The sequence below is a fragment of the Artemia sp. Qi Xiang Cuo genome, chromosome 19, assembly GCF_049724085.1.
Source record: "Artemia sp. Qi Xiang Cuo chromosome 19, ASM4972408v1, whole genome shotgun sequence".
NCBI classification, from domain to species: Eukaryota; Metazoa; Arthropoda; class Branchiopoda; order Anostraca; family Artemiidae; genus Artemia; species Artemia sp. Qi Xiang Cuo.
In genome coordinates, this window is record NC_142812.1 from 15,939,838 (window position 1) to 15,963,600 (window position 23,763).

Sequence of the window (23,763 nt, forward strand, 5' to 3'; positions counted from 1 at the left end):
TAAAAGCCTTTGCAACAGCTAAAGTTTTTCCTGCATATTCTGCAGTAAAAAGAAAATTCATCATGACCAATCCTACACCATTCGTTTATCTTTCTGCCACTCATGTCTCCTTTAGTTAACCAGAAGTGACAAAATTTGCAGTTGCCCATTGTCTTTTCTAAATAAACTTGGGAGACATGAAAGACAAGTAGGTTTAAACACAGGAGGAAAAACACTCAAGTACAAGGTTTTTGTTACCTGAATATTCCACATACGATACTCTCCTCTTCTCAGTCAACCTGCTATTAGTTCATTAACTAACATTTAGAAGGAAAGAATGTATAATTTGTATCATCAAAATAAGAGTAAATTCAAACAAATTCATACAGGTATGGTTCATTTTGTGAAGCTACAGGAAATTATCTATCCTTGAACATTACAATGATATGGCCAATCCATTCCAACCACCCTATAGACCAATGTTACTCTTTCCTTCAATGGTATGACAATGTGACCCCAGAATCCCAAGCACCATATAGGCTAATTCTGTGCTGTTATTAGCTGCAAATGTTTACAACAGTTTATAGACACTTTGCCAACAGACAAAGTTCCCACTGTTTTGTTGCTTCTTTCTTAACTGCAACAGCATAGCCAAGAGACTAGTACAACCAGATTTGTGGAGAAGCTATATTATCTAAAGTGGTTCTTTCAAATTTATTATGCTTCAGTTTTCAAGTATACCATGCTCCCAAATGGGTGATTTTAGAGACTTCTGGGGGATTTAAGGGTGTTTTTGCATAAAAAGGACTTGGAAGGGACTTCATCCAAAAAAAGGTACTTTAGAGACTAATTCCAAGATCTGTTATTGTTCTTAAGTTATAATTTATAAACATTTGTAGAAACTACAGTTTACAAAAAAAAAAAAATAATCAAATGTTAGATTGATGCTCATGTGGTGTTTGAGTGTTCATTTTTCAAGTAGTATAATCTTTCATCAATTCATATCATATTTTCATTGATTCAGATATATCCTTTGCAAAAATAAAGTATGGCCAACATATATTTGAAGTTAAATAAAAAAAAGTTACTTCAAAGACTATTCAAAAACAACTTCAAATATTGTTACTTAAAAAAACAACTAAGAATACAGATGGTTAATTTTGCACAGCATTATGAAATTTGCAGTTTACAAGAACAAAAAATCTCATTTTTCCAGTGTTCATTTTTTCAAGCTTCATAACTATTTTTTAGTCAGGAACCGAGATCAGACACTTACTACTATACTTACTTTACTAGCTACACAAATCAGAATAATTATACTTATTATTACACAAAAAAGTGTAGTGTCACCAGACACAAAATATGTTAAGGTTTTTTTTTGTTAGCACTAGCAACAGGTCCTACCTGTGTAAGTTACCCATACTCTTTTGGCATAGTCTATAGCACTATGCCATTATGAAATAGGGCTATTGAGAAAAGTTGGATAACCTGTCTAAATTGTTCAAAAATGTCTTTTAATTTAAAAAAAAGGGACTGCACCAAACCTGAGAATTATCAACATATCAGCCTAACCTCAGTCGTGGTTACAATGATTGAATGCTTAGTTAATGATTCATTGCTCAAACATTTAACCACAAACAAGATCTTGTCATCCAAGCAGCATGGATTCCAGTCAGGAAAATCTACTAAAACAAACTTATTGGAACCATATAAGATAATTACAAACCTGATTGACCAAGGGCATCCAGTTGACCTACTGCTGCTAGACTTTGTTAAGGCCTTTGACAAAGTGCCCTATAGTCAATAGCTATTGAAATTATCTGCTGCTGGTATCAATACATCCCTGATAGCCTGGCTGATGAATTTTCTCACTAACTGCAAGCATAAAATCCGTTCGTATGAGACAGATGCCAGCTAATCTGCTTTGATGAGGCCATAGTAATGACTGGGGTGATGCAGTGAAGTGTATTAGGTTCAACCCTTCTCCTGATGTACATCAGCGATATTTTTAATCATATGGAAAACAATATGCGTTTCTTCGCTTATGATGCCAAACTTTTTGGAATTGCTAACCCACATAAAATCCAACAAGATCTAGACAGGCTACAGAATTGGACTCTAGACTGGCTTCTCCAATTTTGCACCTTGGACATAATAACCTAATGGCTACATATTCAATTTTAAATCCAATCACTAATACAGGGGACCATCTAGTGAAAAGAGAAGAAGAAAGGGACCTTGTGTGATCATTGATGAGGGTTGAGGTTCCACAGCCATGTCCAGCATTTTATTTCCCAAGCAAACTCCATCCTTGGCCTATTAAAAAGGACCATTAGTAGCCAAGAGGCAACAATATTAATGAAACTTTTTAAGGCTCTTGTTCAACCCCATCTTGATTTTGGCATCTGCTAGGCTGGTCCTTCTTACTGGCAAGATGTTAGACTCATTGAAAATGTCCAGAGGCAAGCAACAAAGTGCATGAAAAGCCTAAAGTCAGCTTCATATGAGGAACATCTCAAGCAGCTAAAGCTACCAGTAAATTTTTGGCAGTTCATATTTTTGACTTAAAAACAAAGTAAACATATCACTTAATGCCTTTTTTATACTCTTTCCAAATATAATAATCATTTTTGTCAGAAATGAATTTTATCCACATCCCTATATATACCAATTCAAGGTATATATTTGCACATTAGGGGGGGGGTAAATTTTATTTTCTGATATAAATAAGGGGTAAGTTTAAACTTTACCCCACCCCTGAATGTGCAAATATATACCCTGAATTGGTATATATAGGAGTGGGGGCAAAATTGATTTCCAACAAAAATAATTATTATATATGGAAATAGCGTAAAAAAAAGGCATAAAGTCGTATGTTTACTTTATTTGTAAATCAACAATATGAACTGCAAAAAATTTACCCTTGTCTGCAGATGCATGCATAGTGATATGATCCTGACTTATAAACTCCAAGAGGAAAATTCCACCATCTTCAAGGGTAACCACAGTAGGCTACCAGTCATCATATCACAAGAGGAAATTCAAAGAAGCTACCAAAATTAAGCTCCAGATCAAGAATCTGTTAAATGTATTTTTCAAGAAGAGTCATTAACCAGTGCAATGAACTGAAGGACTCTACTGTCAGTGCTCCCACTGGAAGTTCAACTGGGAGTCATCAACTCAAGAGCACTACAGGTCTGGATGACCTTAAAGCTCTCAAATGGATTAAGGTGATTAAGGTAATGTGGATAAAACAGAATGAAGCATACACATCTGATTAATAGCTATAAGTTTTCAGCATATTATAAAGTAACAATTTCATTATTACAGTATTGGCATAAGCCTAGGGTTGACTGGAAGTTGATGTTAGGCTACTTATTAAGTCTTTTGCTATTATAGTGTTTTTTTCTGCAAATCCATAGAATTTTTACCTGTCCAATTAATTGCCTGGCTTAGAAAAACATGAAATTTGGATAGATGCCTGAGGAAAAGATCAAGGACGTGAAAAGCCTCCTAAAGTTCATGCCGCTGGAGGACCAAGCATACTACAAAGCATTTTTCGATAAAACATAAAAAAGTAGGTCCAGTTTCGTTGGAACGATGTTTCTTTGTACCCAAGTAGTGCTGAGTTTTTCTTATGCTTTTATATTCGAAATTGATTAAAATTTAAAGCTTGCAAAACTGAGTTCCTAAGAGATAAGACATTTACGCTGCTAGTTTTCAGAGCAAAATTGTCGTATTGGTTTTCCGTAAAAAGAAATTTCCGCGAGCGTTTTGTCGTATCTGTTTTTCAACAAGCAATATCTCAATATCCAGTTGCTCCAGGTGAACGAAATTTCAACCAGGTTGTAGCCCTTGAGTGCGACTACAGTCGAGATAAAAAAAATCCCGGTTTCGTCATTAAATAAAAAAGATATCGCGTTTCAAACTTCAATCGCGTTTTTCTTGAAACTCGTCTCGAGTCAGATACGACAATCATCCTCCCAGCCGACGACTTGGTAAATTTGCAGGTGGCACAATAATTTAGCTAGGATGAAAGTGAAAATGTCATTTGATGCCTTTTTTATGCTCTTTCATAATACAATAATTGCTTCTGTTGCAAATTGCATATTGAGCCCTTAAAGGGGCCTCAAAGGTATTTTATATGAATAATAAAAGAGCATAAAAAAGCATCAATAATGTTTTCAATTTCATCCTAGATAAATTATATGGACTACTTCAAATTTACCTTGAACTTTACCTCCCCCCTTCCCCCATAATAAGCAAATATATACCCTGAATTGTTGACAGCAAAGTTTTGAATTGCAATATTCAGCACTATTTTTAGTCAATATTTACCAAATCATATTACTGAGTAACAACTAAAGTGAATATACCATTTGATGCCTTTTTTATGCTGATTATGAATATAATAACCATTTCTATTGGAAATGATTATTATATTCATAATCAGCATAAAAAAGGCATTGAATGGTGTAGCCTATTCACTTTATTCCAAACTCAATAATGTGATTTGGTAAATATTGACCCTATTTTTGTCAGCAGCATTTGAAAAACTTGAAATGGTTTGAATTGAGTTGCCTAATAAATGAGGTTTGAATTGTTATAAATAAAGTTTTTGGAATATATTACTCTTGAACAACTTATTTATAAACTAGTGATATGTTTTTAACCACTTTTCAGTTACTTAACTAGTGTTGATAACTTCTTTGTGTGGTTACAAAAATGAAATACCTTCAGGGCCCCCAAATTTACTCAGAACTTGAGTTATTGGTAGGCTAGCCTAGCTTAACTTTTCTGTAATTTATGCTCGTAGGGGGATCTTTCTTCAAATACTGAGAGAAGAATAGTCTTAATACTGCCCCAAAAATTTTGAGCAACTTCAAAACCTTTATCACCTTTGATATTTTTCAATTCTTCCTCAGTGAATCCTTCCCAAACAGGCATTTCCAATTTTTGAAAAGAGGAATACTGCTTGCAGTGTTTCCACTTATCTTTTCAAACAATCTGTAGAATCTTGCCAATTTTCGGGAGAAAATCGGGCGATGGCTCTCAGGATTCGGAAGAAAATCGGGAGATGGATCTCAGGATTTGGTAGAATTTTCAGTTTTTTGTATTTTGCATTGAGTTTTTGGAGGTGTTCGAGCGATTTAAGTATAAAGTACCACATTCTAAATGTTTGGAGTGCAGATTTACTGGAGCCAGCTGCAATTCCGGAAAGAAAATTCGTCAATGAACGTTGTCAAACATGACAAAAGGAAGCAGCTAGAAGCTTGATATGTATTTAATTTTGAAACTAAGTGCATTTATATTTCATTCAGACTCTAAAGCTGTTTAATTAAGACATTTTTCTTTATCGACCCTTACTTTTTGTGACCCTTTCATATTCCACACAACAGCCCACTAAGTTCAGGACTGGGAAAGAAAATATGGACGAATTACAGACATTAGGCCTTTGACCATTGAGTCTGAGTTAAGTGGATAATTTTTTGTTACCACCATCCCCAGAGGTATTCACAAATGATAAAGAGAAAGCGCAAAATCGTAGTTCATTAGTATTGATATAACTGAAAAAAAGTATAAGAAATAGCAGAACTTTCAGATACATATACCACATTACATTCATAATCTGTGTTTATTGCATGGCTTTTTATGTGAGCAGCCTCCTCTGATCATGCCGTAACTAAGCTATGCTGGCATACGCTACTACTCCTTTTAGCCTCTTTCTGAGGGGCTGGTCAACCGTCAGTGTGTCTGCTGTAACTCAGTCTCGTTTCATTTCAAGTTTCGTCTGAATTGTGGAAGCCAAAGTTACTGTTACCAAATGATTCCTTCTGTCTGCCTTTACTTCTTGAGTAAGCTGAACAGTCTTTCTGAAGCTACGTTCAAAAATGGCAAGGAAAACAAGTATTGTACAAACTTTGCTAAGTTTGGCTTCCACGATGTTCCCTCGCACTCAAAGCCGATTTCCATTAATCCACGGCTGTCAGAGTCACTGTTTTATCATCGTTGGCTCTATCGGAATGTTCCCACCATTCTTTGTCAATGGCACTTTTCGACTTTTTGTGCTCGTTTTCATCCTTTTTTCGCAATTTTATGTTTTATAATACACTGAAAGGCCCTGGCGGACTATATTCGTCACTTTCTGCTTACCCAGTCTTTCTTTATCAGTAACATTCTTACGAGTATACGGCATATTTTTCAGGAATGGGACTAACTTGTCAACCAGCAAAAATCGTAAATTGTTCTCAAAATGCTGCAATTTTCGCCTCTGTTTCTTGTATTGGATCATTTGAAGCAAACCGCTTCAATTCTACAGAGCAACTGCAGACAAAGTCTAATTTTTGTCATATTTCTTTAAATTTGCCGTAACTCTGGATACTTTTGAACCTACTGAATCAGCTGGACCCACATAGTGCTAGTTCCCATCTTCTTGGTGCAAGCCAGCACCTGTGGTTAGTTTATGAATTGAAAATAATTAATTAATTACAAACCTTGAAGGTGTTTAAATGATCAAAAACAGAAAATCAATGCAACCACTATGGAATTGACAATGGGCATTGTTCACCCTATGCCAATAAATTCAAATCGCAGCGCCTCAATTGCCTGGGACGTCAGGAAAAATCCCTAGAAGACCACAGGCAAGGGCCAGGTAAAAAAAAAGAAAAAAAAAGAATGACCACAAAGTAAAATGTTTCGGGGATTAAGTTTTCTGGAGATTTTAGGGAGATTCGGTATTTTCTTTTTTTATCGGGAGATTGATTAGAAATTCGGTAGATCTCCCTAAAAATCGGGAGAAGTGGAAACACTGGGAATACTGCTTGCCTCTTGTCAGGAAATTTGTAAATAGCGAATCTCAAATTAACTTCAGCCAGGATTTGAATCGGCTTACAAATTTCTGCTAATATTTGACAAATTGCTAGCGATATTAAAAGGCAAGTTCAAATTCATGCTAGGCTATGCTATGTGTCCAGAATTAATCAAATGTTAAAGCCCAATTTTAACAAGGCTTGACATATGATAGGCTGAAATTAATGGATTTATTTTAAAAACATATCGTAAATTTCTTGGTGGCCCTATAATTTAGCTAGGATGAAACTGAAAACATCATTTGATGCCTTTTTTATGCTTTTTCATATTTTAGTAGCCTAATCACTTCTGGGGCTAGTTGCATCTTGAGCCTTTAAACGGATGCGTTACAAGGATGAAAATCCTTAATTTTGCTTCAAGCTGTGACTTAAGGTAATTTAAGGTAAAGTTATTTCATTTTTGTAGCCATTCAAAGAAGTTGTAGCCTAACCTAACTTACCAAATATTTGATGTTCAATTCAAACTGCTTTCTTACTGTTTCAAGTTTTTCAAATGCCATCAAGGGCATATGACCTACTGGTCAAACCCCAAACAATGCCATCAACAAAAATAGCACTGAATCTTGCAATTCAAAACTTTGCTGTTGACAATTTAGGGTATATATTTGCACATTAGAGGGGGGGGTAAAGTTCATGGTATATTTGCAGTGGACCATATAATTTAACTAGGATGAAAGTGAAAACATAATTTGATGTTTTTTATGCTCTTTCATATGTCATATAAAATACCTTCAGGGCCCCTTTAAGGGCTCAAGATGCAATTAGCCATAGAAGCAGTTATTGAATTATGAAAGAGCATAAAAAAAGGCATCAAATGGTGTTTTCACTTTCATCCTAACTAAATTACAGGGCCACCTATAAAATTATCTTAAATTGCAGCTAGGAGCAACCTAAGGATTTCTCCTTGTAGAGCTCCAGAATGATAACTAGTTGCATACAGGTTCACTAGTGACCAGGTGCTGTTGCATCTTCAGTAGCATCCCAATTGAGTTTATGCTCTGGAAGACCACTAAGCATCTTACCTTCGTTTAAAAACATCAATAGATTCAGCAGGAACTATTTCATTAGATAGTTTGTTCCAAATATTGACAATACAAGTTGAGAAGAATTAAGCACAGATTCTAGATATTGTAGACTGCTTGACAAGTTTCAGGTGATGATCTCTAGTTCTTGAATAGGTACCAACAGTAGGGAATAATGCTGGGAGAATTTTAGTGCTCAATAACCTAAAGGTTAAAATGTCGTCCCCTCTATTTCTCCTGTGAACAATTATAGGGAGATTCAGCTTTGATTGTCTTACAGGGCAGGAAAGCTCTTGCATGCCAGATATTGCTTTAGTAGCATGTCTCTGCACTTCTTCAAGAACTTTTATGTCTTTTTTAAAATATGGAGAGGCAAGAGACATTTCAACTTCAAGATTAGGATGCACAAGTCCCTTATAAAGAAGACTGATGACTTTAGGGGAACAAGAAGAAATAGTTTGCTTAATTAGTCCCAAGGTTTAACTAGCCCCAGCAGCAGACCTCTTGGTATGAGTGCTGAATTTTAGTTCATTGTCAATATTGACACCAAGATCTTGCTCATTATTTACAGAGGAGAGTGGGTGGCCTAAGAAAAAACAAGAGAGGTAAGGATTCAGTTTGTCAAAGTGAATGATATGGCATTTGGCAACATTGAATTCAAGAAACCAGGCCTCAGCCCATTGACCCAGCAGTTGAAGATTATTTTGTAGCAGGGAGTGATCTTCACAGGACTAGTCCAAGAAGCTTCAGGTCATCTGCATAAAGAGTTGATTTACTGCTGATAATGGAAGGAGCATCATTGATGAAGATATTAAATAGTTTAGGACCCAAGACACTTCCCTGAGGAACTCCACTCAGAACTTGCATTAAGGAAGAAAGAATACAATTACCAGAGAACTGAACATGTTGATTATGCAAATAAAGAAAAGCAAGGATCCTGAGCAGGGCTTTCTCTTCAAGCTTTACTACATGTATTTTAATTGCAAGTCCATTGTGACACACTTTGTCAAGAGCTTTAGAAAAGTCAAGTAGAATCATGTCAGCAGGCACCCCAATATCAAGCAACTTGGTGATGTGATCATATGATTTAAGGAGATTGGTGTCAACAGATCATAGGCACCTTGCTAGTGCTGCCTAAGTAAAGAACAATGTGGCCACAATGTGTTTTTTTTTCTTCTTTCTTCGACAGGCACTTAGTATCGAAGGAGTTGTCATAGAAACTTCAAAAAGGGCTAATTCGACTGGAAATTGGGGTGGCTAGTGCCCTTTTATAATAGTCAAAAGTGATTGGAGGGCAACTAGCCCCCCCTCATGCTAATCATTCCCCCAAACACATCTAATCAAAATTTTGAGATAGCCATTTTGTTCAGCGTACTAGATTTCAGGGTAAAAACTATCTTTTCGAGTAGAAAACTCCTCCAAAACCCTCGAGGCAAGGGTTTTAAGTATAGTTGTTAGGACATATAAGAGCAATGTTGGTACAATGAACCACATATTATTTTTTTTTACTTTAGAACAGGGCACTTCATATGCTCATTTGATTGGAAATTGAGAGTTCTAGGGCCCTTTTTAATAGTCAAAAGTAATTGGAGGGCAACTAGCCCCCCCCCCCATGCCTATCATTCCCCCAAACACATCCAATCAGAATTTCGAGAGAGCCATTTTGTTCAGCATAATTGATTTCCACATAGAAAATATGTTTTTGAGGAGGACACTACCCCACAAACCTCAAGGCAAGGGTTTTAAGTTACGCCCAGGGGGCGTATAATGTTTTTATAAAAGGCCTTGTTGTAGAAACTTCAAAATAGGCTCTTTCAATTAGAAATTTGAAGGGCTAGTACCCTTTTTAATAGTTGAAAGTGATTGGAGGGCAACTAGGCCCCCCCCATGCCCATCATTCCACCAAACACATCCAATCAAAATTTTGAGATAGCCATTTTGTTCAGCATAGTTGATTTCCAGATAGAAATTATGCTTTTGAGAAGGATACTCCCCCACAACCCTCAGGACAAGGGTTTTAAGTTATGCCCTGGGGGCATATAAGGTTTTTATATAAGGCATTGTTGTAGAAACTTCAAAAAAGGCTCTTTCAATTGGAAATTCAAAGGGCTACTGCCCTTTTGAATAGTCAAAAGTGATTGGAGGGCAACTAACCCCCCCCCCATGCCCATCTTTCCTTCAAACACATCCAATCAAAATTGTGAGATAGCCATTTTGTTGAGTGTAGTTGATTTCCAGATAGAAAATATGTTTTTGAGGAGGACACTCCCCCACAACCCTCAGGGCATGGGTTGTAAGTTATGCCCTGGGGCATATAAGGTTTTATAGAAGGCATTGTCATAGAAACTTAAAAAAATCGCTCTTTTGATTGGAAATTCAAAGGACTAGTGCCCCTTTTAATATTTGAAAGGGATTGGAGGGCAATTAACCCCCTCTCACACCCACCTTTTTCCCAAACACATCCAATCAAAATTTTGAGATAGTCATTTTATTCAACATAGTTTTTAGTTCTGTAAATTAGGTTTTTGAGGATGACAACCCCCTCACAGCCCTCAGTGCAAGGGTTGTAAGTTATGCCCTGGGGGAATATAAGGTTTTTATAGAATGTGTTATTGTAGAAACATCAAAAAGGGCTCATTCAATTAGAAATTGAAATGGCTAGTGCCCTTTTTTATAGTCAAAATTAATTGGAAGGCAACTAACACCCCTTCCATGCATACCATTTCCCCAAACACATCCAATCAAAATTTCGAGATAGCTATTTTTTTTCCACGCAGTTTAAAGTTCTGGATGTTATACCTCTGACCAGGACACTTTCCTCACATTATTGAGAGCAATAGTTATAAGTTATGCCCTGGGAGCATATAAATTCTTACTGAAATCTTTGTCGCAGAACCTTGAAAAAGGGCTCATTCAATGTAAACTTCAAAGTGGTAGTGCCCTTTTTAACAGTTGAATGTGATTGGAGGGCAACAAACCCCCCTCTCCTGCCCACCTTTTCTCCAAACACATACAATCAAAATTTTTTTTTGATTTGGTGAAAATATATCAAGTTTCCCATTTCAGGTCAACTAGAGGAGGTATGGAACTAAATTAAACACTACTATTTGTGTCCAGATTTTTAAAAGGGTGAATGTTTTTAAAAATTGTTGTTAAAAAGAAATTACAATAAATAACCGAGTTAAATTCAAAATGAGCAGAAATTAACATGAGTAGGGCTCAAAACCCCTATGCCTTTTGATGGTCAGAACATAATTTGCACTTTACTGAAAAAAAAAATACAAATAGAAAGAGCATTGTCCGTTTAATATACTTATACTGATATTTTTTAATCAAAATGTTAATATTACTTGATTTATTAAAGTTATAAAACTAAAAACATTTATATTTTTTTAAGTAATGTGCAAAATTTGTTCTAGTTTTGGGGAAGCATAGAGGTATTGAGCCTTAATCATGTTATTTTCTGATCGTGTTGAGTTTGAGTTGGTTATTTATTGCAATTTATGTTCGTTTTGGGTTTAATTTACTTATTGATGCTGATTTGTGGTATTTTCACGCTTGGTAGATTATTTCATTTTAGTTTTGCTCATTTTTGGTTTAATGGAGTTCTTTACTTTTCTTTGAAGAACTTATTTTGTGGAAAAAGATTTTTAAATTAATCTTCCAGAACAAAAGCCATGTTGTGAACTATGTAAAACATAGTTTGCTTCAAGGTGTTTAGCAACTGCATAGTTGATTATTCTTTCAGTAACCTTAACAACTGCTGATGGTTCAATAATTTTTGGCAAGGTCCTTTCTACCTGTTTTAAAAATAGGAATGATATGTGCACTTTTCCAGTCTTGAGGTAGTCTAGAAATATTTAATGATAAATTGAACAGCAGGGAAGGAGGATGACACAAAACTGTACAACATTCATGTAGGATATGTGGGTGAATGCTGTCTGGGCCAGCAGATTTATTCAGTTTGAGGGATGTGAGTTCCTTTAGAACCAAAGTATCTGTAATCAGTATTGGTTCCATATTATGTGATACATTATATAAAGGAGGTGTAGGATATAGAATACTGGAGTTGGACAAAAAAAACAGAAGAGAAATATTGGTTGAAAATTTCAACTTTCAGTTCAGGATCAGCAACTGATTTATTATTGTGCATGATATCTGTGATTGTGCATCTGCTGCTATATTTTTGAGTGGCATAATGCCAGAAAGATTTAGGGTTATCCTTAACTTCCTCAGCCAGTTTGTCCTCAAACCTTCTCTTCAACTCCTTGATTTGGTTTGTTGTTTGATTACAAAAGGATTTGAAGACAAGATACTTTTCTGTGGTCTTATTTTTTCTATAGCAATTCCATGCTCTGTGTTTTTGATTGATTAGCTTGCTTGCTTTAGTGGTTAAAAAGGGTAAACTTTTTGTCTGTTTTACCTGAAAAATTCGGGTGCATGACTTTTCAACATTTAGAATTTCCATTTTTACATTTGACCAACTCTCCTCAATATCATCAGTAATAAGTGTTTTCCAGTTGTCCATGGCAAGTTTGTCAGAGACTATTTTGTAGTTTAAATATTTTTGTTGCTTAGAGGAAGGTTGTTTGGAATGCAGACATAGCTCTGAAATAATTACTACATGGTTGCTATTACCAAAAGGTGTAGTTATTACATTCTTAATAAGTAGGTCAGGGTTACTGAGTGTAACCAAATCAAGAATGTTGAGGCTTGACCCTCCCTGTAACGAGTTGGTTGTGAGATTGTTTGACAGAGGGAATTATCAGAGAGGGCACATAAAAAAGAAGAATCTCTATTACAAAAGCCAGATCCATCAATCCATTGGATTTCAGGAAGATTAAAGTCCCCCATAAGGACAAGATCGTAGCTGGCAAATTTGGACATTATCTGAGTCAACATAGCAGCCAAATTAGATTCAGAGCCCAAAACACATGGACCACTGGGGCTTCTATAAACAACACCCACTACAATTGAAATTATTTGATTGTATATTTTAATCCACACAGATTCAATTCCATCAATGTTCATAGAATTGAATTGGACGAGACTAACATTTAGTCCATCTCTTATATAAAGGAACACTCCTCTGAGGCAAAGTGGAGAATTCAGATTAGAAAATAGTTGGTAACCATTGATTTTGATTTCATCAGGAGTTAAGACTGACAAGGTATTTTTTGGTGAAACTTCTGTAATTGCTGCAACATCCACTCCTTCAGATTTCATATGAAAGGAAAGTTCAGAAAGCTTATTAGGGAGGCTATCAACATTGGAGCTAAGGAACCTCATTCCCTGAGAGGTAGGAATCTGAGAGGATGCAGGAACTAAAGGACTGGTAAGGTTGTTGGATAATGCACTATGAAACAAAAAAACAAGAAACATTAGGTAAGCAAGTTGTTGCTGAAGAAACAGGAGAAATGTCAGTATCAGACAGGGAAATATTATTATTATGTTCACTACTAGACCATTGAGAGACAGAATTTGGTGATGCAAGTCCATTTACCAAATGTATTAACTGAAATGTCTTTCAAACCAAAATGTCTATAACCATATTGTGTAACTATATTACACAATATAACTATATTGTGTATAACCAAATGTCTTTCAAAAAATGAGTTATTGAGATCCAGTATGTAGCATAAAAGAAAAATTAGGTATCCTTTGGTATAGGGTATTCAGCCTGTGATCCACATTGGTTTTCTGTATTTGGTAAATACTTATTCTTCTGGTTAAATTTGTCATAATTTACCTAGGAAGAAAGTAAATACATTGGTTAAGGTCTGGAATAGGCTAGCAACCCTCCAGAAGGAGACACGCCTAAACAAAAATTGATATAGCCCACCTTTTTTGAGGTACCTACCTCCACTCCTTTTTTCTCTAAAAGGCAGTGACCTTTAAAAGTATTTGTGTTGTGAAAGTGAAACCTTACAAAATAGATCTTCTGCTTAAATAAACTGCAAGGAAGCAGTTTCCAGCTTCACAACTTTGCTCAATCCCAATTTATGAGGTTTCAAAGATCTGCAAATACATTTCCTAAATTTAGAAAAAACCCATCAATATGGCCTAAAATTCTACTCAAATAACAGGAATTGTATTTTCAGAACTAAACCAGAGAAAAAGAAATTGACAACTGAAAATTAAGGTAAAATACTGTATTGTCAAATTTTCAATAGGTTCACCTGTCAAGTAGGCAAAATTTCTAAGACTTAAAAATCAGAAGAGAGTTAACATAGAAGCTTGGTAATACCTTCCAAGAGTATGTTTTTGGCCCTGGATTCCTTAGTGAAAGTTTCATTTTCCTAACCTAACCCCTTTCCAAGATAGCAAAAAGTAGCTAAACTAGAATTTTACTGGTAGAAAAATCAATTGATGCCTTTTCTTATGCTCTTTCTGAATATAGTAATTGTTTTACTTGGAAATTCAACTTTAAACTCATTACAGACCCTCAAAGGTGATACATTTTCCTCTTACCTTTAGCTATATAAAACATATTTACATTTTCTAGTTAACATATTTTAATCAGTTTTCATCAGTTGTTTTATTTTATTTGTTGTTGTTTTTTACCTAGCCTAAGGCTATATGAGACCTTCAGAGAGGGGCTGAGGATGAAATGTCAAATTGCAAACAAAGCAATAAATGAGAATAAACTTAGTAATCTAAGAATGTCTCTATTTTTTCTAGCATGCCTCCTTCTCAAGAGGTACTATTCAAGACCTTTACCCCATACATCACTTAATGCCTTTTTTATGCTCTTTACAAATATAATAATTGCTTCAGCAGCATATTTTTGCTTCAGCTTGATTTTTTTGAATGCTCTATCATGCTCTCATGTCCACTTGAAACTGCTGTCAGTTATGTGTTCTTTCAGAAGGGTTCTGAGGGGATAGTTTGAGGTTGACAGGTTTGGAATATATTTTCCAAGATAGTTAATCCAGTAGCAACTGTAGCTCTTCCACTCCCTTAGGGTTGGGAATTTTGCAAATGGCTCAGACTTTGTTTGGGTTTTCATTCCTTCTGAAGTCAATATCTGCTCAAAGTATAAAATTTCTGTCTTGCCAAAGATGCATTTTTCTCTTTTTTCAAGCAAACATCTTGTTTGCATGCAACTTGTAAAGTATTTTTCTTCAAGAATGGTGTTATACTCTTCATCTGTTGCTCCATGAACAACAACATCATCAATAAGGAGGCTTAGTCCTGCATTCTTGATAAGCTCAGCAAATATTTCTTCTGTTTTTCTTTAGAAACCGTCCTGGGTGCAATTTAGGCCAAAGGAGTATTGCCTAAAGTAAAACCTTCCAAATGGTTGGTTAAAAGCAGTTAGATTGACTGACTCATCATCAGGTTCCATTCTATAATATCCTGGTCATGCATCAAGCTTAGAAACTTCTTGGAATTTCCACATTTTATGGCAATATCTTTGAATGTGGGCATTGGATGGTGTGGTCTCGAGATGCACGTTTTCAGGCTTCTATGATCCAGGCACAACCAGAGACTGCTGTCAGGCTTCTCAACAATGACTATGGTATTAACCCATTATGTCAGTTTTGATACTTTCTTGATAGCACCAAGTTTTTGAGATGGCTAAACTCTGCGTTGAAACAATCCTGCATTGATATGCGGATACTTTTGGGTGGCTGTACTGTTGGCTCACAATTCTCTTTCAGATAAGCATGGCATTTACCTTCTAACTTCCTCAATTCCTTGGAAAATGTCCTCATATTTAGAAAGTATTTTGTTGGCAGTTTTTCCTGGCTTCCTGGTAACTTCATTCAAGAATTTGATGAGATGCTTGAATTCTTCCAAAAGAGGGGCTGTTTGGCAGTGCTCATGATATAGATTTGTTGATCTCTGGAAATTATTTGGCTTTTGTCTGGAGTTTCATGTTATAACTTCCGAATACTTTAAGCTTATCATCACAATAGGAAGTGAGTAGCCTATGTCAGAGGTGTTGAGCATAGTTGGCTGCAGGCTTAGTATTTTGTAGACTTGCAATGGTAGCACATTGATTTTAGTGCCAGTGTCCATCTTAAAGTTTACACACATGTTTTGTTCAACTAATCAGATGAAGCGGTTGTGCTCTTTTCAGCAGCATTGTCTATTGACTTTACAAAGAATTCTAAGGTTTGTGTGCTGTCTTCAATACCCATCAGATATGCACGCTTAATTTTATGAACAGATTTGCTCCTACACATACACACAAAGTGGACCATTCAACTACATGTTGAACATTTTTTTTAGCTTTTGTAAGGCATTTATTTTTGTCACTGTACAGACCACTGCAGAAATAGCAATCTTGTTTGCTCTGATGTCTGTTACTTTTCCCCTAATTACATCAACTTCCTGTTTGATGATCTGTTTTGCTTCATCATGCATGGTTCTGAGTTGTGCCTGGGTGTCCTGGAATGTTTTACACATCAAGACAGCTCTGTCCAAGGTTAGGTTCCCACCTTTGGCAAGAGGTCTTCCTCTGAGCTTATAATTTTTTAGCCCAAAAATACACTGATCTCTCAACATTTTGTCTTGCTGACCATAGCTGCAACTCTTTGCAATTATTTTGAGATCAGTAATATACTGCCAAATGGCTTTGAACCCTTTTTGATTCCACTTGTGGAACATGTAGTGTTCAAAGATTGGATTTGAAGGGGGCTCAACATGATGTTTGGACAGTTTCTGGTATTCAGTAGGGCTGTTTTTACTTCCTTCTGGAATGACAAAGGTACTAAAGATGTCCGTGTCTTTTTCTCCTACCCAAATGAGGAGGTAGGAACACTTCACCATGTTAGATTTTTCCTGCAAAGGACTGCTGAACATTAGCTCAACATGTTTAGGAAACCTTGTCCAGACATCTTTTAAATTGGGCTGGTTCCAGTCAATGAGTGGGGAGGGTACAGTTGGTCCATTGCTCTTCTCACACCATGAACAATTATTCTTATTCTTTTTTATTTAGGAAACCCTTACACCTATAAAATAAATCAATAATCATAAAAAGCAAAGCAATACATATAACACAATGCAATAAGCAGGCAGAAAATGATCAGGTAACAAACATGGGTGGATGTTTAAATAAGTCCCAACATTGCACAAAGTGTTTAAGCTATATTTTAAGGTTAAAAAATTAGGTTAAAACTTACAATTTAATTATTACATCTATTTCATTTAAGTAATATATTCTAAAGGCTTTGATTGATCCCAATGGCATATACTCAAATTATGAAAATGGTACTTAGAAATACCATACAATACATGTGCAACATTGCAATGAGACATGATTAATTTAAACAAATTTGATAAATAACCATGCCAATGTTTTATATACTTTCCCATATATTTTATATACAGGACCACACTGATATTTCTCTATGCCTTTTTCATTTCCAATTGTTTTTATATATATATTATTATGATTATTATTTATTTCTAACCCACACTGTACAGGGTACAATATGTGGAGTATCACGAGGAAAAACACATAAAATGCAACACAAATCAATATAGAAATCAAAGATTACCAGTTACAGAGTAATACATAAAAATTTAAAAGCAATTAAAACACAATAAAAATAACGTAAAAGTAGGAGGGCAAGATGAAGAGAAAAAAAACTCACAACTTGATGAATCTCATAAGCAGTAACATACATAAATCTTTACACAGGCTGTTATTTCTATTATCATTATTTAATTTTTACTCACTCTTTACAATACTAAAAAATGTGGACTGACCAAACAGAGAAAAACAAATAAAAGAAAAATAACTTACAACTGAAAAAACCTGATAAGGTGATGGTGCGGAGAAAAACGGATACAAGCAGTGTTTGGAAGTTTTCTGTGTAGTGCTTCCAGTTTTTCAGTAATATTAGGAACAAGAAATTTATTAATTATTGCCTGGTTTTTTGTCCAAGGTTGAAAAAACAACAAAAATTTACAAAATCTAAAATAATTAATCCAGATTCTTTTTAACACATTTTTCTTCAGAAGGGGAAAAATTCCAGAAGCAAAAAGAATTGAATGGTCACAAAAAATTGAGTAGAGCTTGGCCAACGCGAGTTTATTATATTTACCTCTATTGGCAACAATCTTAGCATATCCTACTTTAATTTTCATATTAATATCTGAGACTGTGCGCTGGCGCAAGCTCGGAAGACTGTTAGTAATAGAAATACCGAGCCATCGAAGAGAATCTTTAACTACAATTTTTTGCATATTATAAAGTAAGAATTGGTTTTGTAGCGTGTTTCCTTCTAAACAGGCCTAATTGTACACTGATACCACTTGGCTACTGCAAATTTGCCAATTGGCTACCAAAAGATACCAATTGGCTACTGCAATAAAGTAAGAATTGGTTTTGTAGCGTGTTTCCTTCTAAACAGGCCTAATTGTACACTGATACCACTTGGCTACTGCAAATTTTATTACTCAGAAAACACACCTGGTTATACCGATGTCAGAAAACCATTTGAAAGTTTAGAATTTGGCAATTCTGAAGAAAATATGCTATACAAATAAAAGTGGTACAATTAGATTAGAGAACATGACATGCTAAAACAAAAGAGAGGTATTTTTAAATTGCAAACATCACTTTTTTGCATGAGAAGTACTAGATGTTTCTCCTTTTCTTTTTTTTCCCAGGAACGTTCATTGATGTTCATTAGAATCAGAAAAAGGGTAATTACTTTAGGAGTTCAACCCAGGCAGCACCTATGCTAGTTTCACCTATAGGTATTTAGTATATTATATGCACATCTTTATGTAATATGAATTTGATTTTTTTTTTGTGTATTTTTTTTTTTTTTTTTTAAGCCATAAGTTCCTAGGTGCTTGGGCTCAATAAGAATTGTACTATACTTAATGTTGGTATTAATAAATTTCTTAGTCAGTGTATGATAAATTTTTGGTTGTAGTTCACAATAACAAGTTTTTATTAGATATTTTGTTATATCCAGATGCAGCAAGCAGTAAATAGGATCCTGATTCTTAGTTGCTCCAACTGAAATCTAAGGCTTACTTAATGTAAGTAACCATACCAAAAAAAAAAACCTAAAATGCAAGTAAACAAAAATTATGAAGGAAACTATAGTCACTTAAAGTAAAAAAAAAATGCAAAGAAAAAATTGTAAAATAATAATTTTTTTCTTTAAATCAGTAAAATATTCCAAAGCATGTAAATAGCTTACATTATTTTGTAGCAGCTGACAAGTATTGGCAACTACCTATATCTATCACAGCCAGCGCAATGGTGCTGCCTAAGTAAAGAACAACGTTGGCACAATGTATTATTTATTATTATATTTTTTTGGTTTTAGACCAGGGCACTTCGTAGTTGTAGGGCACAAAAGGCACAAAGGAGTTGTAGTAGGAACTTCGAAAAGGGCTCATTCGATTGGACATTGGAGTGGCTCGTGGTCTTTTTAATAGTCGAAAGTGATTGGGAGGCAACTAACACCCCTTCCACGCCCACCATTTCCCCAAACACATCCAATCAAAATTTTAAGATAGCCATTTTGTTCAACGTAGTTGATTTCCAGATGGAAATTATTATTTTGTAGCAGCTTACAAGCATTGGCAACTAGGCCTACCTATATTTATCATAGAGAGCGCAATAGCGCTGCCTAAGTAAAAAACAATGTTAGCACAATATACTATTTATTATTATTTTTTTGTTGGTTTTAGACCAGGGCACTTTGTATCAAAGGATTGTCACAGAAACTTCGAGAAGGCCTCATTCGATTGGAAATTGGAGTGGCTAGTGCCCTTTTTAATAGTCGAAAGTGATCGGAAGGCAATTAACACCCCTTTCACGCCCACTATTTCTCCAAACACATCTAATCAAAGTTTTGAGATAGCCACTTTGTTCAGCGTAGTTGATTTCACATAGAAATTATGTTTTTGAGGAGGACACTCCCCCACAACCCTCAGGGTAAGGGTTGTAAGTTATGCCCTGGGGGCATATAAGGTTTTTATAAAAAATGTAGTCACAGAAACTTCAAAAAGAGCTCATTCAATTGGAAATTGAAAGGGCTAGTGCCCTTTTTAATAGGCTAGCCGAAACTGATTGGAGGGCAACTAACCCCCTCTTACATTCAGCATTTCCCCAAACACATCCAATCAAAATTTTGAGATAACCATTTTTTGAACGTAGTTTAAAATTCTGGATATTATGTCTTTGAGGATGATAAACCCCCCGCACCCCTCAGAACAAGGGTTACAAGTTATGCCCTGGGGGTATATAAGGTTTTTATCGAGAGCGTTGTCATAGAAACTTCGAAAAAGGCTCATTAAATCGGAAATTGAAAGAGCTAGTGCCCTTTTTAATAGTCACAAGTGATTGGAGGAAAACTAACACATCCCTCCCACGCCCACCATTTCCCCAAACACATCCAATAAAAATTTTGGGATAGCCATTCTGTTCAACGTAGTTGAAAAGTCCGGAAATTATGTCTTTGTGGATTACAATCCCCCCCCCCCATCCCTCAGCGCAAGGGTTGTAAGTTATGCCCTGGGGGCATATAAGGTTTGCATAGAAATTATTGTCATAGAATCTTCAAAAAGGGCTCATTCGATAAGATATTGAAAGGGCTAGTGCCATTTTTAATAGTCGATAGTGATTGGAGGACAACTAACCCCCCTCTCACACCCATCATTTCTCCAAACGCATCCAATCAAAATTTTGAGATAGTCATATAAACATGGCTATCTCAAGGGGTTTTAAAAAAAACCTCTTTTCCATGTCATCCAAGAGGTAAAGATCTTGGTACTTTTTTAAAGGTTTCGGTAGTTTCTTTTTCTCGTTAAGATTAGTCAAGTATTACTTGTAAATTGTACAAGCAAGTCAGAAACTAGTAGCCACTAATCCTCTAATCCTCTAAAAACACAAAGAAAAAATTGTAAAATAATAATTTTTTTCTTTAAATCAGCAAAATATTCCAAAGCGTGTAAATAGCTTACATTATTTTGTAGCAGCTGACAAGTATTGGCAACTACCTATATTTATCACAGCCAGCGCAATGGTGCTGCCTAAGTAAAGAACAACGTTGGCACAATGTATTATTTATTATTATATTTTTTTGGTTTTAGACCAGGGCACTTCGTAGTTGTAGGGCACAAAAGGCACAAAGGAGTTGTAGTAGAAACTTCGAAAAGGGCTCATTCAATTGGAACTTGTAATGGCTTGTGCCCTTTTTAGTATTCGAAAGTGATTGGGAGGCAACTAAAACCCCTTCCACGCCCACCGTTTCCCCAAACACATCCAATCAAAATTTTGAGATAGCCATTTTGTTCAGCGTAGTTGATTTCCAGATGGAAATTATTATTTTGTAGCAGCTTACAAGCATTGGCAACTAGGCCTACCTATATTTATCATAGAGAGCGCAATAGCGCTGCCTAAGTAAAGAACGATGTTGGCACAATATATTATTTATTATTATTTTTTTGCTTTTAGACCAGGGCACTTTGTATCAAAGGATTGTCACAGAAACTATGAAAAGGGCTCATTCGATTGGAAATTTGAGTGGCTTGTGCCCTTTTTAATAGTCGAAAGTGATCGGAAGGCAATTAACACTCCTTTCACGCCCACTATTTCCCCAAACACATCCAATCAAAATTTTGAGATAGCCATTTTGTTCAACGTAGTTGGTTCCAGATGGAAATTATGTTTTTGAGGAGGACACTCCCCCACAACCCTCAGGGTAAGGGTTGTAAGTTATGCCCTGGGGGCATATAAGGTTTTTATAGAAAATCTAGTCATAGAAACTTCAAAAAGAGCTCATTCAATTCGAAATTGAAAGGGCTAGTGTCCTTTTTAATAGGCTAGCCGAAACTGATTGGAGGGCAACTAACCCCCTCTTACATTCAGCATTTCCCCAAACACATCCAATCAAAATTTTGAGATAACCATTTTTTCAACGTAGTTTAAAATTCTGGATATTATGTCTTTGAGGATGATAAACCCCCCGCACCCCTCAGAACAAGGGTTACAGGTTATGCCCTGGGGGTATATAAGGTTTTTTATCGAGAGCGTTGTCATAGAAACTTCGAAAAAGGCTCATTAAATCGGAAATTGAAAGAGCTAGTGCCCTTTTTAATAGTCACAAGTGATTGGAGGAAAACTAACACATCCCTCCCACGCCCACCTTTTCCCCAAATACATCCTATAAAAATTTTGGGATAGTCATTTTGTCCATCGTAGTTGAAGAGTCTGGAAATTATGTCTTTGTGGATTACAATCCCCCCACATCCATCAGCGCAAGGGTTGTAAGTTATGCCCTGGGGGCATATAAGGTTTGCATAGAAAGCATTGTCGTAGAAACTTCAAAAAGGGCTCATTCGATTGGAAATTGAAAGGGCTAGTGCCATTTTTAATAGTCGATAGTGATTGGAGGACAACTAACCCCCCTCTCACACCCATCATTTCTCCAAACGCATCCAATCAAAATTTTGAGATAGTCATATACTCATGGCTATCTCAAGGGGTTTTAAAAAAAACCTCTTTTCCATATCATCCAAGAGGTAAAGATCTTGGTACTTTTTTAAAAGTTTCGGTAGTTTCTTTTTCTCGTTAAGATTAGTCAAGTATTACTTGTAAATTGTACAAGCAAGTCAGAAACTAGTAGCCACTAATCCTCTAATTGATTTTTATCAATTATATTTACTCAAGTTCAATTATATATATATATATATATATATATATATATATATATATATATATATATATATATATATATATATATATATATATATTGCAAAAGTATTGAATATCTTTCACTAAGTTTTCCAGAACCCAAGTTTTCCCATATTAAGTAACTGTAAGCTGCATGTTTATTTTTTAATATAATTGAAATAAAACACGTTATAGTTAGCATTACTAAAATAAAACATTCCTGTGTTCGAACAGTGATTGGAAGGCACCTGACGCCCCTCCCTCGCCCATCATTTCCCCAAACACATCCAATCAAAATTTTCAGATAGACATTTTGTTCAACGTAGTTGAAAGTTCTGGAAATTAGGTCTTTGCCAGCGTTGTCGTAGAAACTTCCAAAAGGACTCATTCAATTGGAAATTGAGAGGGCTACTGCCCTTATTAATAGTCAAAGGCGATCGAAAGGCAGGTAAATGCCCCCCCCCCCCCCCGTCCATCATTTCTCCAAACACTTCTGATCAACATTTTGACATAGCCATTTTGTTGAATGTAGTTGAATGGTCTGGAAATTATGTTTTTGAGTATGACAACCCCCTCACAGCCCTTAGGGCTAACGTTGCAAGTTATGCCCTAGGGGCATATCATTTTTATAAAATGTGTGATCTTAAAAACTTCAAAAAGGGTTCTTTCGGTTAGAAATTGAGAGGGCTATTGCCCTTTTTAATAGTCGAGAATCTCCCCCACGCCCATCATTTCCCCAATCATTTCCGATCAATATTTTAATAAGGCCATTTTGTTCAACGTAGTTGAAAGGTCTGGAAATTATGTCTTTGAGGATGACACTCCCCCTACAGCCCTCAGGACAAGGGTTTTAAGTTACGCCCTGGGGGCATATTAGGTTTTTATAGAAAACGATGTCATAAAAACTTCAGAAAGGGCTCACTGGATTAGAAGTTGAAAGGGTTAGTGCCTTTTTAATAGTTGAAAGTAATCGGAGGGTATCTAACCCCCCTCTTACGTCCACCATTTCCCCAAACATATCCAATTAAAATTTTGAGATAGGTATTTCTTCAACGTAGTTGAAACTTCTGGAAATTATATCTTTGAGGATGACAAACCCCCGGGACCTCTCAGGACAAGGGTTGTAAGTTATGCCCTGGGGGCATATAAGGGTTTTATAGAAAGCGTTTTCGTATAAACTTCAAAAGGGGTCATTTGATTGGAAATTGAAAGGGCTAGTGCCCTTTTTTACAGTCGAAAG

General features: G+C 35.7%; 2 protein-coding genes across 7 annotated transcripts in view; one reads left to right on the forward strand and one right to left on the reverse strand.

The window, feature by feature from the left end:
• The window catches only part of Gorab (Golgin, RAB6 interacting), a 45,262-nt gene extending 40,331 nt beyond the window's left edge, over window positions 1-4,931 (reverse strand). Inside the window, exon 1 of the mRNA XM_089105174.1 lies at window positions 4,878-4,931. Within this exon, the coding sequence (XP_088961300.1) occupies window positions 4,878-4,926 (49 nt within the window). The 5' untranslated portion in view covers window positions 4,927-4,931. The remainder of the gene's footprint in view (window positions 1-4,877) is intronic.
• A 1,869-nt stretch (window positions 4,932-6,800) lies between these two features.
• Fbxl4 (F box and leucine-rich-repeat gene 4) overlaps window positions 6,801-23,763 on the forward strand; it is a 54,789-nt gene continuing 37,826 nt past the window's right edge. For 2 of the 6 annotated variants that reach the window (XM_089104917.1, XM_089104912.1), the window contains exon 1: window positions 6,801-6,914. The gene's annotated coding sequence lies outside the window, so the exon portion shown is untranslated. Of the gene's footprint in view, window positions 6,915-6,939; window positions 7,038-7,070; window positions 7,232-18,513; window positions 18,587-23,763 lie in introns of those variants that run through there. The other 4 variants (XM_089104914.1, XM_089104913.1, XM_089104916.1 and 1 more) reach the window with 4 other exon arrangements.